The 18,231-nt window shown below is 39.8% G+C and overlaps 1 protein-coding gene across 4 annotated transcripts in view; it reads left to right on the forward strand.

The window, feature by feature from the left end:
• sphkap (SPHK1 interactor, AKAP domain containing) overlaps positions 1-18,229 on the forward strand; it is a 153,199-nt gene extending 134,970 nt beyond the window's left edge. For 2 of the 4 annotated variants that reach the window (XM_084124694.1, XM_084124695.1), the window contains 6 exons: positions 860-4,238; positions 4,740-4,904; positions 7,505-7,588; positions 8,020-8,066; positions 11,992-12,176; positions 16,769-18,229. In XM_084124694.1, coding sequence (XP_083980820.1) covers positions 860-4,238; positions 4,740-4,904; positions 7,505-7,588; positions 8,020-8,066; positions 11,992-12,176; positions 16,769-16,924 — 4,016 coding nt within the window. In that variant the 3' untranslated portion in view covers positions 16,925-18,229. The remainder of the gene's footprint in view (positions 1-859; positions 4,239-4,739; positions 4,905-7,504; positions 7,589-8,019; positions 8,067-11,991; positions 12,177-16,768) is intronic. The other 2 variants (XM_084124696.1, XM_084124697.1) reach the window with 1 other exon arrangement.
• Positions 18,230-18,231: the final 2 nt, after the last annotated feature.

Here is an 18,231-nt window from a genome sequence, read left to right on the forward strand (position 1 = left end):
GGTTTTAATACACTTTATCAAAACTGCAATCTGCTGTGCTTATGTACTGTAGATACAAAGTAACCAAGCAACAGCATGGATGCAACAGAAAAAACAGCAGTGAAACAATTAATTATCTTCAATCTATGTTAATGAGTACGTGTGTGACGGAGAAAAATAAACAAACAAAGGTTGTATTTGCAGATATGATATACAAGACTCCCTAACAAAGAAGTGCTGGCCCCAAAATGTCTTGTGCATTTTTATTGTGCATGTCTGAAAGCTTGTTTGTCTTGCATTATTCTGTGCCACTGCTTTGGCCTCTAACAGTAAGCCAGACCCCTGAATGTCTACATGTGGTGATACTCGTCCCAAGTCTAATATTAAAGAGACAAGATACACTGGGCTAATCTATAATTAATCTCTCATATGAAATTAGAAGTAATACTGTGTGAAGGTTATGCTCTCCTCAAAGCCAATGTAATATTCATAAACAGATCGGCCCAGATAGTATTCTGCATTTGTATGGGCTTGGTTATGGAAAAGGGAAAACTGATACAAATATAACTGTGTGTTATGGATATCTTGCTCAGAGCTCTCACTCTGACCCTTACTATATCCACTGGACATAACAGGCAACGAGATAATTCTGATTTATACCAGTTTCGTCTTTTATTTTCACATATCTCATTTGGTCTGTCTTTCTGTCTCTAATTTCTTTCTTGGGCTGTGAATGTGCTTCATTTACATGTGCATTAAATTTGACTTTTTGTTTGGGATTATGAAACTGTTTCAGAGGTCTATCTTTAATCTATTTCCTCTCTCTCTGCCCCACCACCCCATTCCTCACCAACCCTGTCACATGCCTTTCTTTCTGCAGATCCTGAGATTTCTATCATGCCGGTTAAGTCGGTTAAGGTGTTAAGAGCAGCCCACGCTCAAAGAAGGAGTGAAATGGAGAGAGAGGATAGTGAGGACTCCGAGACCCTCTGTACCTCTTCCAACTCCCAAAAGCTTTCAAGAACATATTGCTCCCATTCAAGAGGCCCAACCGCCACCCCAAAACAAGTCAATCGTCACACCAATGAGTCTGCTGGCCACTATGCCACCAATCTGGCTGAATCAGTTCTGCAGGATGCTTTTATTCGTTTGTCACAAGATGAGCCTTCTTTTGTAGCGGAGGCGGCTGTGAGTGTGTCCACAACCTCGCAAAACACAAGTGATGTAAGTCATTCCACTGAACAGCCACAGAGGGCTCGAGCCTGCTCTTTTGAACTTCCTAAAATTGTGATTGTCCAGAGTCCTGACAACAGTGAGGAGGTAACAGAGTGGCCGGATGAACAGTCACGTGGGACATCAGAGCATGATAATGTAAATAGGGCCAGAACGAAGCATGGTCATCACCCCCAGCACAACTCGCCAATTGGACCCTCCACTAAGCCGGTGGAAATAGCTTTGGCATGTGCTGCAAGTGTCATCGGTACCATCACCGCCCCTCAGGTTGCAGAAAAACTCACACTGGAGTCAGGAGAAGAAGATGAGTGTGAGGATGATGATGATGAAGAAGAAGGGAGTGAAACTGAACAAGGGGAGTATTCATTTTCCTCTGCAGTTTGTGGAATGTCTCAGGTCGCTGGAGCCGTAGCCGCGGTAGATCTAGCAGATGACTCTGGGGATAATGAAGACTTGACAGACATGTATTCAGCCTCTATGGGACTTCTGTCAGTTGCCCAAGCTTCAACTGCAATACCTCTCCACTGTAGCATTGCAGAGGGCACCAGTGTTGAGGCTTTCAGAGCCAATGTGGCTGAAGTTCTCCTCAGGGAAGCTTCAGCTGTACTCACCCACAGACAGAGTTATTCAAGCATTGCAAATTTCCTTGAGACCACGCATAACAAAATAGTGGATGGCATCACAAGTCCAAGAAGGCCCTATCAACAGGACGTGGATAACTTTACCCAGGAAATATCAGACAATATATTTCAGAATGCCCTTGAGAAGGCTGAGAAGAGAAAAGAGCTTGAGGGTCCTGGAAAAGATGCCCCAAACATTGAGGGTTTCCTCTTGGATTGTGTGAATAATTTGCTCTTTGATGTCCTGTGTGCAACATCAAGGAAAATCAGTGAAATTTCAAAATGTGACAGGCAAGAAGGCAGTGTCAGCTTTAGGGAGTATGAGGCTGATACCAAGTCTGGCAGGGAAGCATTGAGCCAATTACAGCGTTTGATTGAGCCAAGCCAGGGTTATAATCATGACGAGAGGCGAGGCAGTGTGGAGAAGTTGTCTGCTCTCATAGGGAAAAGAGAGAGAGAGCAAAAGCACATACAGGAGGAGAGAGAAAAGGAGCCCAAACTGAAAGAACCCTACAGACTTACTCTGAACAGAGTGACTGCCTCTATGGTCAAAGAACAATCTGACCTGCAAGGGCAGCTGGGCAGAAGTGACAAGAGCACAGACTCTCCCCTCCCTTCAGCTGAGAGCTCACCACTTCACATGGCACGAGGGAGGGCAGGAGGAGAGAGCGAGACCAGACAGCAGTCTGTATCATCCTCTTCAGGAACACTTGTGGCACTTAAAATGGATTCGGGTGAGTTCAAAACTCCCGTCACATGCTTTGCGGAAGACTTGGCTACCACAGTAGTATCCATGGCTACAGAGCTGGCAGCGATATGCCTGGAGAACTCAAGCGGAAAGCAGCCATGGTTCTGCGCCTTAAAGGGTGGCTTAGAAGGTCCGGAGGGGCTGCTTCTGCCCTGCCGCACAGCTGCAGCACTGCGACGAAAGGAGATACAAAATGGCACCGCAGTCACCAAGAAACACAGACCTCCACGTCTCAGTGAAATCAAACGTAAAACCGAAGAACAGCCTGAACTTATGGAGCGTCTGGTCAACCGTGTTGTGGATGAAACTGTCAATCTAGATGAACCCACAACTTCTGATCCATTTGCACTCTTTGCGTCAGAGGTCACAGCCAGGATATTGAACTGCCCAGAATTAAGTGTGGTGGACACTTCCAAATCTGGCCAGTCATCTCGCAGTCGCAGCATTTCTCTGCAGTGTGAGAAATGGAGCAGCAGGGGGAAAGCGTCAAGCTATGAGAGCATTCCAGAGGAGGACGGAGATCCCTCCGGAATGCTAAACACTTTGGGACCAGGAAACAGGCTTGGGCATAATTTGAGCAGAGGTAGCTCTATCTCCAAGCAGTCCAGCTGTGAGAGCATTACGGATGAGTTCTCTCGGTTCATGGTGAACCAGATGGAGACAGAGGGTCGAGGGTTTGACCTTCTGCTGGACTACTATGCTGGGAAAAATGCCAGCAGCATCCTTGCAGCAGCTGTTCAGCAAGCTGCCAGTAAAAAAAACGGACACCTCAATGTGCGGACATCATCTTGTCTCTCTAAACAGTCCAGCACTGAGAGTATCACAGAGGAGTTTTATCGCTTCATGCTGAAAGACATGGACAAGGAGAACAAGGACTTCAGTCTGACCAAGACCAAAGAGTGGAGTAATAGCCTATTACCCCCGTCCCCCAGAACCCCTTTTTGTATCCGTCAGTCTTCTGTCCCTGACAGGCGATCCTCAGACTCCAGACTAACTGTAAACTCACCCATCAAGGCTAATTCATTCGATGGTTTTGCTCGAAATGTACATGGAGACTCACTCAACATCTATCCAACCAACTCTGTGTCATCAACAGGACTCTGCAAGTCTGATTCTTGCTTGTATAAGCGTGGCCAAACAGACCAAATCACAGACATGCTGATTCACGAAACCTGGGCCAGCTCTATTGAGTCTCTAATGCGCAAGAATAAGATAATTGCGGAGCCCTCAGAGGACAGTTTGGAGCTCGATTCTGCCGACTCACAGCCACATGTACAGCTCTTTGCTAATCGTCTAGCGGCAGACATTGTAGAGAGTGGCAAATCCTTGCTTGGAGGCCAACAGGACATAATTGTGGCTGCTTGTCAGCCACAAATTCCAGTTGGAGAAAGAAGACATGGCTTTAAACACTCTCGTCGTGAAAATGGTGGAAACCGGCCAAGCTTGGAGCGTCAAGAAAATAGCTGTAGCTCCCACAGTTCCTCCTGTGTGCGGAAAGCGTGGCGGGGACAAAGGGAGGTACCCTTGATTCACATTGAACCAGATCAAAGAGAAGAGGCCTCAGAAGACAAGGGGAGGGTTGGGCCCCACCACTGGGAAGCATTCCATCAGATCCAGCAACAAAGTGGTAGAGAGAGTGAGACAGCAACCAAAAACAGGTACAGTCTATATTTAATTGCATACACATTCTTGCTATCAAAAGTGAAGCCTTAATTGTTGTAACTGCTCACAGCAATGCGTGTTAATGTGTGTTGAAACACTGTGTGTTAAAATATCTCAAATCAACCGACATGAGTGTGAGAGGTAAGTTGGTAAAGAAAACGACCGGGAAAGATAAAGAACAGCACAAATATTTAAGGGGTCATGAACAGCACGAATATTTAAGGGGTCATTATTATTTTTTATAATCCTATACCCTGAGGTGCACTTTTAATGCTTGTAAGATTTTTCCATCACAAGGCCATATTGTACTTTCTTGACCCAGGCTCTGGACAGCGAAAGATATTTTGGGGCAAAATTATCCATTGTAATTTAAAAAAAAAGAGCAAGTTACATTGAAAAGAACAGCAGCTGCTTCTTGAGGATCAGTCATCAGGTAGAATTACTGGGTTATTGTGACACTGCAGTTTTGCCGTGTGTCCTCTTTCCCCCCTCAACAGTGACAAAGACAGAGCCTCCTCAGTGGCCTCTACAGGTGTGGAGGTGGAGCGACGCTCTCTCAGCGCTAGCAGTGAGGAAAGTGTCTCAGGCAGCTGGGCCCAGATTGCCCCTGAAGACGACCCCCAGGAGGAGACCACCAGTAGCTTTATCCAGCTAAGCGAGGGGTCAGTCTGCCAGTAGACCATCATGCCTTGCTGGACAGTGTGGCTTCTCCATTTGGCTTTTCATTAAGCTACATGTGCTAGATGCAATTTTTTACAGTGCTGCTGAGCACATCCAGAGTGTAGTGTAGCACCCATATGTGAGCCTGCTTTCCTCATCTTTACAGCAGTAATTGGTTCATTAATCAGAGCTCAGGCGAGAGTTAAGAGTTAAAGCACTTACTTTGCCCTCACTATGTCTAACATCACAGGTTTTACATATCTTAATTGATATTAATTTTGTGTGGCTTGTGTGATTAGTCGTCAGCCTGTCCCTCACATAACAGTGTTGTCTTTAGTCTGTAGCCGTTGCCTTTAAAGGGATAGTTCACCCAAAAATGAAAATTCTGTCATTAATTACTCACCCTCATGTCGTTCCAAACCTGTAAGACTTTCGTTCATCTTCATTTGTGTTCCATAGATGAATGAAAATCTGACATGTTTGGAATGACATGAGGGTGAGTAATTAATGACTGAATTTAAAAAAAATTATACAACATCTAGCACACAAATGCACAGACATAGTGATGCAGAATGAAACATGTCTTGAAGAGACATTATGTATAAATATAAGAAAATTGTATATAAGAAAATTGCCTAATAGACATTCATGCCATTCCTATTATCCAGTACTTTTTGAGCTCGTACATTTAAAAAAAAAAAATAATAATAATAATAATTGTATATGCCTGGGATGTAATTAATAGTTTATGCCAGACCTTCGGTACAATGCTCTCTCCACGCTTAGGCACTTAAAACCTTAATTAATTTTAACATAATTATTTACACAATGGCAAGAAAATTATTTAATGATTCCCAACAGAAAAGAAGGGTGGAAATAAAGAGCCACAGTTAGCGCTTGCTCTGTGAGGAATTGAGAGTTAGCTTACATAAGGCTGTCAATTAAGTAAATTTGAATATTTTTCTTAACCATCTTTCAAAATCCTGATTTTATTAAGTAGTGATGATTTTAACAGAATATTCACCACAAAACATCAAATCTCTTGAATGACCCATTTGTTTTCACATATGAATATTTTCTTCCATATGCTCGTGTATAAACAAACTCTTAGCAAGTGCCTGAGGCAGTGTAACTCTCTGAAGTGAGAGAGTTTCCATTTGCGAGTGTAGTCCAGCACAGCTGTCTCAGTAAACGGCTTTGACAGCATGACTGGAGTCCCTGACAGGAAGTGCCTCACACTGGCAGGCAGGTGCCATATGTCACATCCTGTTGACTCTAGAATGACAAGGATGTAATGGGTGTGCGAGTCCTGCTTGCTGATTGAATCATGCCCAGCCTGCCACGCTCACTGACGCTGCCTTACCTGCGCCAACTCAACTCAACTCAACTCATCATCACTTACCCGACTCTGGGTATCCGGCCATTCGCCTCCATCTGGCTTTAACCCCCGCTCCATTCCCAGTTTTCTTTCTGCCCTGGCAGGGGGAAAGGTTCCTCTCTGCTTGTCCACCCAGCTGTTGTCGGTACGTGCACAGCTGGCAAGCGTTCATAGTCATCAGCTGGTAGGGGAGTTGCTAGTGATGCCCATGCTAATGAATCTCATGCCAGTGTTCATGCCCACTCCGTCTTCTGCAAGCCCCGCTGCTGTCCACGCCTTAGTGATCATTGCTGAGAAAATTAGTAGCTTCTGCATCGTCCGCATTCTTACAGATCCAACAAGAAAAAGGGTTGAAAAGTCACAAAGCTTACACTACCGATCAAAAGTTTGGAATAATTCAGATTTTTTTTATGTTGCTGAAAGATGTTTATGTTTCTTTTGGCTGCCTTTATTTCATAAAAAAATACAGTCAAAACATTAACGTTGTGAAATTATATTTAAAATAACTGTTTTCTATTGTAATATATTTTAAAATGTAATTTATTCCTGTGATCAAATCTGAATTTTCAGCATCATTACTTCAGTGTCACATGATTCTTCAGAAATCATTCTAATATGCTGATTTGATGCTCAAGAAACATTTATAATTATTATCAATGTTGAAAACAGTTGTGCTGCTTTATATACTTTGGAAACCGTGATACAGTACCATTCAAAAATGTCAAAAACATCGGGAAAAAAGTACATAAATGAACACTTTTATTCAGCAAGGACACATTAAATTGATCAAAGTGACAGTAAAGCCATTTATAATGTTACAAAAGATTTCCGCTGTTCTTTTGAATTTTCTATTCATCAAAGAATCCTGAAAAACTCGGAACAATATTAAGCAGCACAATCATAAATAATAATAAAAATAATGTTTGTTGAGCAGCAAATCAGCATATAAGAATGATTTCTGATGGATCACGTGACTGAAGACTGTAATAATGATGCTGAAAATTCAGCTTTGATCACACAAAAACAACAGTTCTTTGAAATTGTAATAATATTTCACAGTATTACTGTTTTTACTGTATTTTTAATCAAATAAATGCAGTATTGGTGAGCATAAGAGACTTCTTTCAAAACATAAAAAAGTGTAATTCCAAACTTTTGAGCTGGAGTGTATCACGTGTAGTGCATGTACACGTTTATCTTTTTATGTGCATATCTGTGTTTCAGAAATGGAAACAGCAGCGCCTCTAGTCTGGGATTTGCAGACCTGGAGGGCTTTCTAGACTTCTCCATCTCCAGCAACCTAATCAGGTATCCAACGGCAACCCGCTAACTGCGGCACACTTAGAGAGACTTGCTCAGAACGCCGGAGCTAATGGATGTTAAGCGCTCATCCATAACCCAGAGCGCCGGCCAAATCCTTATCCTCGTGAGGATACGGACACAGTTAGAGGACAAGAAGTTTGGCTCAAATTTGGATCACATTCTGTCATATTAGAGCCGATAGTGTCTTCTGCAAGTTTGTAAATGTGCTCACTAAGTGCTGTTGTTTGCTGTGTCTGTCTCTAACGTTGGCAGTTCTAATGGGCTTTGCCGCCAAAAGCTTGCAGTCGTGTACTATTTCGAGCTCTTATTAAATGAGTGCAATATAGTCCTGGCCCCTGAAGGGCTTCATGAGGTGACTGGAACATGGCCAGCATTGCTCCATACAGCATGATAATGACAGTGTTTCTGTGTTTCAGTGAGGAGAGAGAGAGGAAGGCATCGTACTGTCAGGATCAGGCGGATGGTGAGTGATACATCCTCTACGAACACACACACACACACACACACTTCTGAATTAAAGATACATCACTGGAACTTCACAGCGGTGTTTGGAATTAAAAAGAAATCATGCTATCGCTGCTCTTCACACTTCTGCGCTAATGTATTCGGAAATAAGCCGTTGTCTGGCAGTCTGATCGTTTATATAAATGTTACATATTCTTCTTGTGAGTGAACTTCATGTTATTTCTCTGTGAATGAGGAAATTGGACATTTTTGAGGGGGCACCAGAGGCTCACTTGGTTCCCTAGATGAGATACTTTTTCAACTTTATTTGTTCTTCATGCAAATGAAGGACAGAATGGTCTCTATTACTTGATTTTGGAAGTTATTGAATGTGATTATTAAACTCAAAAAACTGAGGAGGCAGTGTGAGTGGGCATGTCGAGTCAAAAGTTAACATGTTGGACCCCTGAAACAAACAAACATTGCAATAGGGCTGCATGATTAATTGAAATACAACCGGCATTACGATATGGCTTGGTTCGATTGTCTAGTCATTGTCAGATTCTATTGATGACACCCAGTGGACAGTAGGTTTCTACTCTAATGCCTGTGTTTATATAGTCTTGGCTTCCAAAAGCATCATAAACCAGCTGCACTAAAGGTCTCTACAATCTACTTAGGCTTTTGGGAAACGCAGCCCTGGATTATCCTATTCTTCATAGAAGCCATTGGTTGGTTGGGAAACGCAACCCAGATCATATCAGTTTCTGCAGAGTCTGAGTCTGAAATCACATACTCTCTTGAGTAGGCAATTATTTTGAGTAAGTAATTACTTCACAACCGCTAAAAAAGTATGTTCTATATAGTATGAATGTGTGTAGAATGAATGTAATTTGGATGTACTACATTCACCTTGTTGTCATTATCATGTGACCTACCAGTGTCCGTTGCGTCTCTTCACTGCCATTCACAAATCCTCTCATGTGGCCTCATGGGATAGTAAAGTGTTCATCATATACACACTTCAGAATCTAGTTCTTAGTTCTAGTTCTTAATCTTAGTTCATCCAGGTACGTTTTGCCTACTTTTTTATGAGTGCTGTGAATTCAGACATACTTCTTTTGTCTCATACTGTTCTTCGCCTACTATACAGTTGGGAAGTATGCGATTTCAGATGCAGCCAGGATTTTCTCTTTGTGATTACAAATTATACACAGGCATTAGTGAACAAACCTACTGTCCACTGGGTGTCATCAACCCAGAATCTGATGACGTTGAGGGTCCGGACTTGCAGACGTGCCGTGAGGAACGATCACATAAGTAGCTGGATTCTGTTTCTGGAAAACCGTGGTTGCTACAAAATAACTCGACATAATGCAAAAAAGTGAAAATAACTTACAAATCTTCAGTTGATCTGTCAAATCTCATATCAAACTCCAATCTCTATCGCTTAGTTAGATCTGGCGCTTCTATTGCTCGTCTCGACCAATGATGCTCTGGAGCTACGCAAGAACCGCCTCCATAATTTACATGTTTCACACGGACAAGTAAAAATAAATAAATGCATAAATCTGGAAATAAATACATTGTGGGAATTAATAAATATAAAATACATTTAAAAAAACAAAAATACTACAAAAATAATTCAGGATTAAATTTTATTAAGAATGAATTATATTTCTTATTCCTTTATTTAGTTTCCTATTATTTATTTATTTATTGTTCCTATACATTTAAATGCTTAGGATTTGGCATTAGCAAAGCATTGCACTCATCGTACATGTTCTTAGTTTAATTTTCCAAGCGCCATAAATCAAACCTATACAAACGTCTTAAAATAGTATTAAAACTGCTAGCAACAAAAAATGTGGCACTGCATACAGCCCTATTGTGGTTACTCATGACCTTAGTATTTTTCTCTGTGCTGTTCTTTTCATTGGCCTTAAATCTTTGACTTCTTCTATCTGAGTAACATCTACCGTACATGTCCTGAATTAGCATACAGTCAGTCTTACTTCAAGAGCATTGCTTGACCTCTGTCCCTCGGCGCTCAGTGAGCTTCTAGTCTTTGGCAGATGGACAGACGTTCTTGAATGAGTGAGTGAGAGAGAGAAAGCTAGAGACTTTTGTATTGCCAGCACAAACTCACGCCTCACAAATGACTCATTCACATGCAGGAGAACAAAAGAGACGTTCAGGCACACAGACACAAGAGCTGACAGGCAAAGCATCATCCTGCTGAGAGAGAGAAGGAGGGATGAGGAGAGAGTGTTAAAACGGGAAGATGTGTGATAGAGAAAGAAAACAGAGGATAGATTCATTTTGGAACAGATCTTTACGTTTCTGGAGCACTGAGGAGGAGGATAGAGATGTAATGCTGAAATGAATATTACTGAGGCAAAGAAAGAACAGCTTAAATTGCTTTTTAAGAAATAAGCTAAAAAAAAAAAATACATTTGAATGGAACTTTAAAAAACTGTTAGGGAGAAGATATTAGCTCATCTTTCCTGTAGAACAGTAGGGTTTATCAGAATATTTAAGCCCCCTCTCTCTCTTTATTTCCCATGAGCTCTTTATCATTCACACTTATCCACATTCCTGTAGAACAGTGGCTCTTAAAGTGTCTCGACCCCAGTTTCTGACGTTTGTACTGAACTGTAATGGGCAACATAATGACCAAAAGAACCAGGTATACTTGAGCATTCTGTCCTTTATGGGTCGTTTAGATGTCTTTGTTTGGTGTTGCATTCATTCGAGCTTTTAACACTCTTGAAATATTTTGAAACAAGTGAGATGAATTACTAATAAAAAATATGTAATACAGTTTTAACGTGGAATCTTGCTGCTAAAAATGAACATGTAGCAGGGGAAAGCGTTTGTATATCTGGGCAGATAATAAAACGGGGGGAAAAGGGTATTGTATACTTACAACATAAATTACGCACAGTCATACCCAAACAAGAATTTTGAAGCGGTTAATGCCAGTATAAGAACTCATATTAGCCAATATATACAAATGTTATGGTGATGCGGAGGAGATGAACCCAAATGCAGACAGTATGCAATATACACAGTTTATTGATACAACTAGACAGAATAAACAGGAAAACAAAACCCACGAGGGGGCAAAACAAGACAGGATAGACTCATTTGGACTGACAAGACTAGACTAAGACAAAAAACTAACAGCTAAGACAGGATCAAACTCTTCTTTCTAGACAAGACTTTCAACAGGTTACTCACGGATAGTTTCACACAGTGAATGACAATGAACCGGCACAGGACAGCAAACACAAGGGGATTAAATAGGGAGAAACTAATGAGGGAAACAGGTGACACAGGTAAAGCAATAATGACAAAACAAGGATAACAAGGGGGCGGGGCAAGAGAACGAGACAACACAAGCACATGGCCCAAACAAAAGGCCATGTGCTTGCACACAAAACATGGGTCTGTCATGATCCTGCCTCAAGAATTAAAGAATGACAAGGACTAGATGGCAGAATCATGACAAAAAAAAAATAAAAAATGTTTGAAAAAAAGCAACTTGCGATAGTCTTTTCAAGTGAAACGGCTTCTGGAACAAGAAAAAGTGTTGGGCGGGGCTTGATTATGTCCATGGGGAATTGATTGGATCATTGGACGGTTGTGGTTTGCTATTGGTGGATCTCATGTGAGTGACAGGTTGCCCCGCCCTCGCGCCTGTAAACACGTCATCAGAAAAGAGATCTCGCTGCAAAATGGCAATGACCCATAATACGCTTGCACTGTAATGGAGAGGTTTGCACTGAATAGCTGTAGTAGATGCATGTTAGTTAGAGCTACTCAGTTCTACACCTTCAAATGCTCTTTCTTTCCTTTCCTTTAGATTCTGCTCGCAACATATTAGATCTATAGAAATCTCACGTGCACAGAGAGTAACTGGTCTCATTTTTGTCTGGCAGAAGTGACATCGGGTTTGTCCACAGCCGGCAGCAGCTGTCAAAGGGAGCTTCTGGTGCTGAACTTTGACCTGGAACCAGAGTGTGTGGATGGAGAGCTAAGAGCAGTGCTTCAGTGGATCGCTGCGTCTGAGCTCGGCGTGCCGGCACTTTACTTCAGAAAGACTCAGGAGCACAACCTTGCTAAGGTGAGAGCAAACGGAGGCCGTGCGCAATGGTTTGTTATAATAACTAACCAGGTCTGGATGAAATTTACACTTGCAGAACTCCACAGAGTTGGAGCGCCAGTCATTCATTTGATTATAGTTCCAGCTAGCAATAAGAGTTAATATTTTGAACTTTGTAAACATTTGTTGCTTACATTTTACAATGTTTAAATCCATCCTGCAGAATCAGGACAGAAAATTCTTTTTCAAAAACCTGCAGATTTTATCTGGTTCAACTTCACTTTATTATTCAACCCAGACGTGAGAGAGTGTGTTTCTCTACAGTAGCTGGCAATAATTCAACATTTAATGTTACCAACATGACAACAATATATAGACAATAAACATATGCCACAGTATAGACATAAAAATAAATAAATAAAACACTTTCTCAGATCCTGCCAGCTAGTAGTGCTGACGATCACTCAGGAGTTATTATTCTCTGTAACAACTTGAATGCAATCAGTTTATGTGACTACGATGTTGCATATTACAATTTCAAAGCATTTTAACGGTGCTGATAGCAATAAACTCAAATACTACTACTACTACTACAAAAGCTTTTTAACATTGCACATTACACACTGTTTCACATACTATTTTTAGAGAATACAGGATGAAGTGTGTATGGAGGCAGTGTAGTGTGAAGGAACGAGCCACAAACATCGTAAGTGTGCCTTCAGCAAGACTCCAGGGGCGTAGAGCTGTTCAGACTGTACTCCTCAAATCTGAGAAAGAATTAGCATGGATTCCCTCTGGAATTTCGAATGGGTTTTTAGAATAGCAGGTTTCGATTTGAGTAAAATAAGGTCTGTGGTTAACATCACCTGAAGAGACTTTCACATTTTGTTCTACAACACAAGTTACATAATTATACCTCAAATGTAAAGGGTAGAAGCAAGTGGATTTTTTTTACCATTCATACTAGCCCATATATACAAGAAGTGTATTGCACTTTTGAAACAAATTGTTTTTGCATAGATTTAGACTTATATATGTATATACATGTTGCCTGGCCCAAAAAAAATTGCTGTTTGGATTTAAATAGGCAAATACCTAAGAGTCTATGAATGGATCATTATTGCAGTGATTATTATGTTTCTAGCATGTTATATGTTTGGCAACAGTTCTTCTAACCCTAAATGATGAGTGTGTAGCTTTCTTAAACAACCATGTAAGAAGACACATCATGGCTATATTCCAGGATAACAAAGATACTGACCAAAAATTGATGCACCTCTTAATGGAAATAACATCACAACATTTATTTCCATCAAGAGGTGCATACATTTTTGGTCAAGATCTTGTATTCAGGATGCAAGAGTCCAGCACTGTGTAAAGTGTCCACCAGCACATCCCAAAGACTCTCAGTGAATTTAAGATCTGGACTGAGAGGAGCCAATTCATGTGTGAAAATGATTCTTCATTCTCCCAACTATTCTTTCACAATTTTTTTATTTTTTTTTATTTACTTATTTACAGAATAAAATAACAAGACAAGCTTCAAACCTCCCACCCACCCCAACCACTCCCCCATGCATTCATACCACAATCATCCACACATTCATAGTGTTATGACAGGAAAGCAAACTATAAATAGAAAGGAAGCACAAAGCAAACAAAATTAATAACATAAGAAAATGAAAAATAGAATAAATCAATAATACTGATCAAAAATCAATAAACAAAATACAATACAATTAGCAAAACATTTATGACATAACACATGGCACACCTAAAGTACACCTAATATGTATATCTCTAACTCAAGTAAGCAGACATTCCATTTCTTTTCATGCTCAGTTATTCTGTTGTTATTTGTTGCTATAATTGTTTCCAGCATATACTGATGATAAACTCTATTCTTAAAGTGTTTTATACATACATTTGATATAGTTTTAGCTTTAAAATAAACATTTTACCCATCAAAATAATCATATTCAAAAAGTGTGTGCATTTACCCTCAAAGACACATAACAAAATATTCTGAGGTGTGATTCGTAAAACAATATCCATAGACCTTAACCATAACTGTATACTGACCCAAAACTTAGCCACATGTGGGCAAAAATAAAACAAATGCATCAGGTCCTCCTCCTCATCCCCACAGAACCTGCAACAGGGACCCTTTTCTATCTGCCATTTGAACAGAGATTTTTTTGTTGCAATAATTTTATAAAAGATTTTAAGTTGAAATATTCTGGAATATGAATCAATTGTAGTTCTATAAATTGTTCTAAAGTAATCTTTCCACAAAATTGGATCATTAAATTCATCTTCCCAAAACAGGCAGGTTCTGTGTGGAAAAAGTGCAGTGCCTGTGATATTTAAATTCCAAATATATATTATTTTATTTATCTTTACACCAGACAACCATTTTAGGCATCTTATTGGTGGAAGACAAACCATTTTATTTTCCAAGTTTTAGGAATTGCAGAAATCAGCTGGTTGAATTGTAACCGATTGAGAGAAATGCTAAAAAAAATTCTCAAGTTTTCATAAGAAATAAAATCTCCAGATAAATCTAAAAGGTCATTGACAAAAATGAACCCATTTTTGACACATTCCTCCCACAACAATGGCTTGTCTCCAACCGTAATGAATTCATCCATAGCAACTGTGTCTGAATATCTTGAATTGTATCTGGAGGGTGGTACTGGAAATTCAACCAAGCTTTCAGTGCATCCTTGAAGAATGGTGATAACTCTTTTATACTATTTTAAAATAGTTTATCAATATGTATTGTTTTTAATTGGTAAAAAGGAAATATATTGTTCGAGAAGAAGGAAAAGGCTGAATATAATCTCTGGCTCGTGATCCATTGTTTGTTGTGATAAATTTGAGCAACCCAGGAGGCTTTCAAGGAACAGTCCATCATTTGAAGATTTTTCAAATTCAGTCCGCCGTTATCATAAGAATTATATAGATACTGCCTTTTAATTTTATCTGGTTTATTGTTCCATATAAATTTGATTTTTTTTTTTTTTTTTCAAAATGTTTGAAGAACTTTATACTAGGTGAAGGAAGAAGCAAATTGTGGAATTACTAATGTATTAATCAGAGTTACTTTTCCTTGAATTGTCAGAGAGTTCCCCCTCCAAGGTTGTAAAATTCTATCTGCCTTTTCCATCCTTCTCTTATAACTGTATTTAACAATTTCTTTAAAGTTGTCAGGTAGATGAATCCCTAATATATTAACTTCTCCGTTAATCCATTTAACAGGAGCAGAACTGTTTAAAATAAAATTGGTGTCTTTTAATGTCCCAATTCTCAAAATGTTACATTTTGCAAAATTAGGTTTCAATCCAGATATTTTAGAAAAAGTATTTAATTCCCTTATTAGTCCTTCCAAAGTGGATTGTGTTGGTTTTATGAAAAAGGTTGCATCATCAGCATACATTGTCAGCTTAATCTCTTGACCGTTTGGAAATAGACCTGGATTGTGGATAGACCTGGATTATATGACCGTTGTTGATCACTCGACTAACAGGATGATTATAAAGAGTTTCAAACCACGGTATTAAGTTATTCCCAAAATTAAAAAAGCCAAGACATTGTTTTATGAACTTCCATTGAACTTTATCAAACGCCTTTTCAAAATCAGCAATAAACAATAATCCTGGTTCCTGATGGTTCTCATAAAAATGTATAGTGTCCAGTATTTGTCTCCAATAAATCTTCCCTTAATAAAACCTGCTTGATTGTTGTTTATAACACCTCCAGTTATGTTTTTATTCTTAAAGCAATACATTTAGATAAAATACGAGCATCACAACAGAGCAGGGTCAATGGAGGCCAATTTTTTAACCATTTAGGATCTTGATATTTCCCATCAGGATTTTGTTTTAAGAGTATTGAGATAACTCCCTCTTTGTGAATTAGATAAAATACCTTGTTGAAAATGAAAGATTCTAATAGGGGTTTTTTAATTTCTGTAAAGAAAATCTTATACATCTCAGTAGGAATTCCATCGATACCAGGAGATTTACCAGATGAAAATGAATTAATTGCTTCCAATAACTCCTGCTCTGTTATTTCGCCTTCTTTCACAATTTGAGCCTGATGAATCTTGACATTGTCATCCTGGAATATGCACTTCCCCTCAGAAGCTACAAAAGATTCCCAACCTTTTTCTTTCTTTTTTTCTTTCATTTGTTCTGCTAGGCTTTGGCAATTATGTACTGTATGTTATTGTCACATGTATGTTGAATAACAAAACTGATATGTATACTTTAAAACTGAATAAAAAGTTGATTACAAAAGAGGGCCAGTTCACACAGAGCGCGTTTCTTGCTGTTAAAATGCCAGAGGGGGAAAAAAAGCAAGGTGTAGACACGTGTTTTAAAAAATTGAACTTCTTGAGTGCCATGTTTTTAGAATGCTGGTTCGTGCACAGCAGCGTCTCGCTGCTTAAGATGCAAGCCTGTTTACATAGAAAAACAGTGGAAAAGTAGTGCAGTGGAACGCACAAACGTGTTCTATGTGAAAAGCCCCAAACTGCACCGACTGTTGATAAGAAGATGTCTCGGCAGTCGTCTGCATGAAGAACTGAACAGCGTGTGTTTGTTTCTCAGTTCCACAGAGTGGTGCAGTTGGCAGGTCAGAAGGCTTGGCGTGTTGGCGACTTGTTCAGCGCTGTGGCTCAGTTCTGTCAGCTCCACCAGGACCTGGAGCAGAGAGGACGGCCAGTGCCCAGCCTGTTTGACTGGATATTGAAGACCAAGCGCTAGAGCGCCACCCATCTACAGACCAGAAGCTGGAGACGCCACATATCCGTCTAGCACACGTTTATAGTCTGGAGCCAGTGTGAAAACACCAACAAACATCCCATTTGAGCCGCCAACACACCCTCACCACCACCAAATTCTTTCGACTAAAAAAAAAAAAACCTCTTAGATTCAACAGACCAATCCAAAACCACCGTCACGACTGTACATCAGAACATTTTTCTAGAACTCAGCTGTGAAAGTTAGCAAGGTTTACAAGATGCCCACACACATTCATGGCTCTCAATCCCCACAATTCTTAGCATGAGGCTTCCTAAGTACCGAACTTGCCATCTCTAATCACCAGCACATCCCACATTTGATATCCTCATTAACAGCCGACACAAACTTTTATTCCGATACCTCCATCACTGTCACACTTGTATATGTCCTTGCTAGATAACAGGAATTCTGGGATATTCTGTAGGAAGAAAATGCCTTGTCCATAAATATGTGCTAGAGATGCTCATTCGCACATCGCATAGATTGTGATTTGAGGATTTTTCCCTTTAAATTAAGCATGTTCCTGTCTTTACGCGCACGCAAAGTTAGATCCACCAGTTACCGGCCAGCGCTGGTTAGAGGAACACAGTTTAAACCAACCAATCAGCCTTGACGTTTTGTAGCTTGCAGATTTTTACTGTACGACAAACCCGTTTCAAATGCACAACGTGACTTTTTATCAAGAAAAATAGACATGCGAGCTCTGGCAAAGGGATTTAAAAATCTATTTAAATGTTTGTATTTAAAGTGAAATATAGTGAGATCCCATTCCAAACATACTTTGTTGTTTTAAGTTTTCATTGGCGAACACGTTCAGTCCTTTTATTGTACCTCTGAGACTGAATTCTATGGTTAGTTTTGTGTGACTACTGTTATTTAAGAGATTTTATTTTGGCTAGATGTAAATAGTCTAGATTGTGAGCTATTGTACCTTCGGGCTGCAAATGGAAATTTAAGTTTTCGGTTTTACGATTGCAAAGACAGGCAGACAGACAGGATTACAGCACCACAAGTCTCCGCAGACTACTGGAAACATTTGAATATTAAAGTATAAACATAAAAGAGTATATTTAAAGTGTAAGTACAGTTTTGTCACGTAAAAGTTGACATGTAAATGTGAAATCTAGTGGCATTATGGTTTTCTCCGCATAGTAACATAATAGTAATGTGTTTTAATATCAGCGTTGAAGGCACAAAACTGTATCCAGTCTGTCACGGTATACCTGAATGTATTTATCTTTTCAAAATAAAATTTGCGTTGGGTGAGT

This window comes from Abramis brama (genome assembly GCF_963993115.1).
Source record: "Abramis brama genome assembly, chromosome: 9".
In the NCBI taxonomy this organism is placed as follows: Eukaryota; Metazoa; Chordata; class Actinopteri; order Cypriniformes; family Leuciscidae; genus Abramis; species Abramis brama.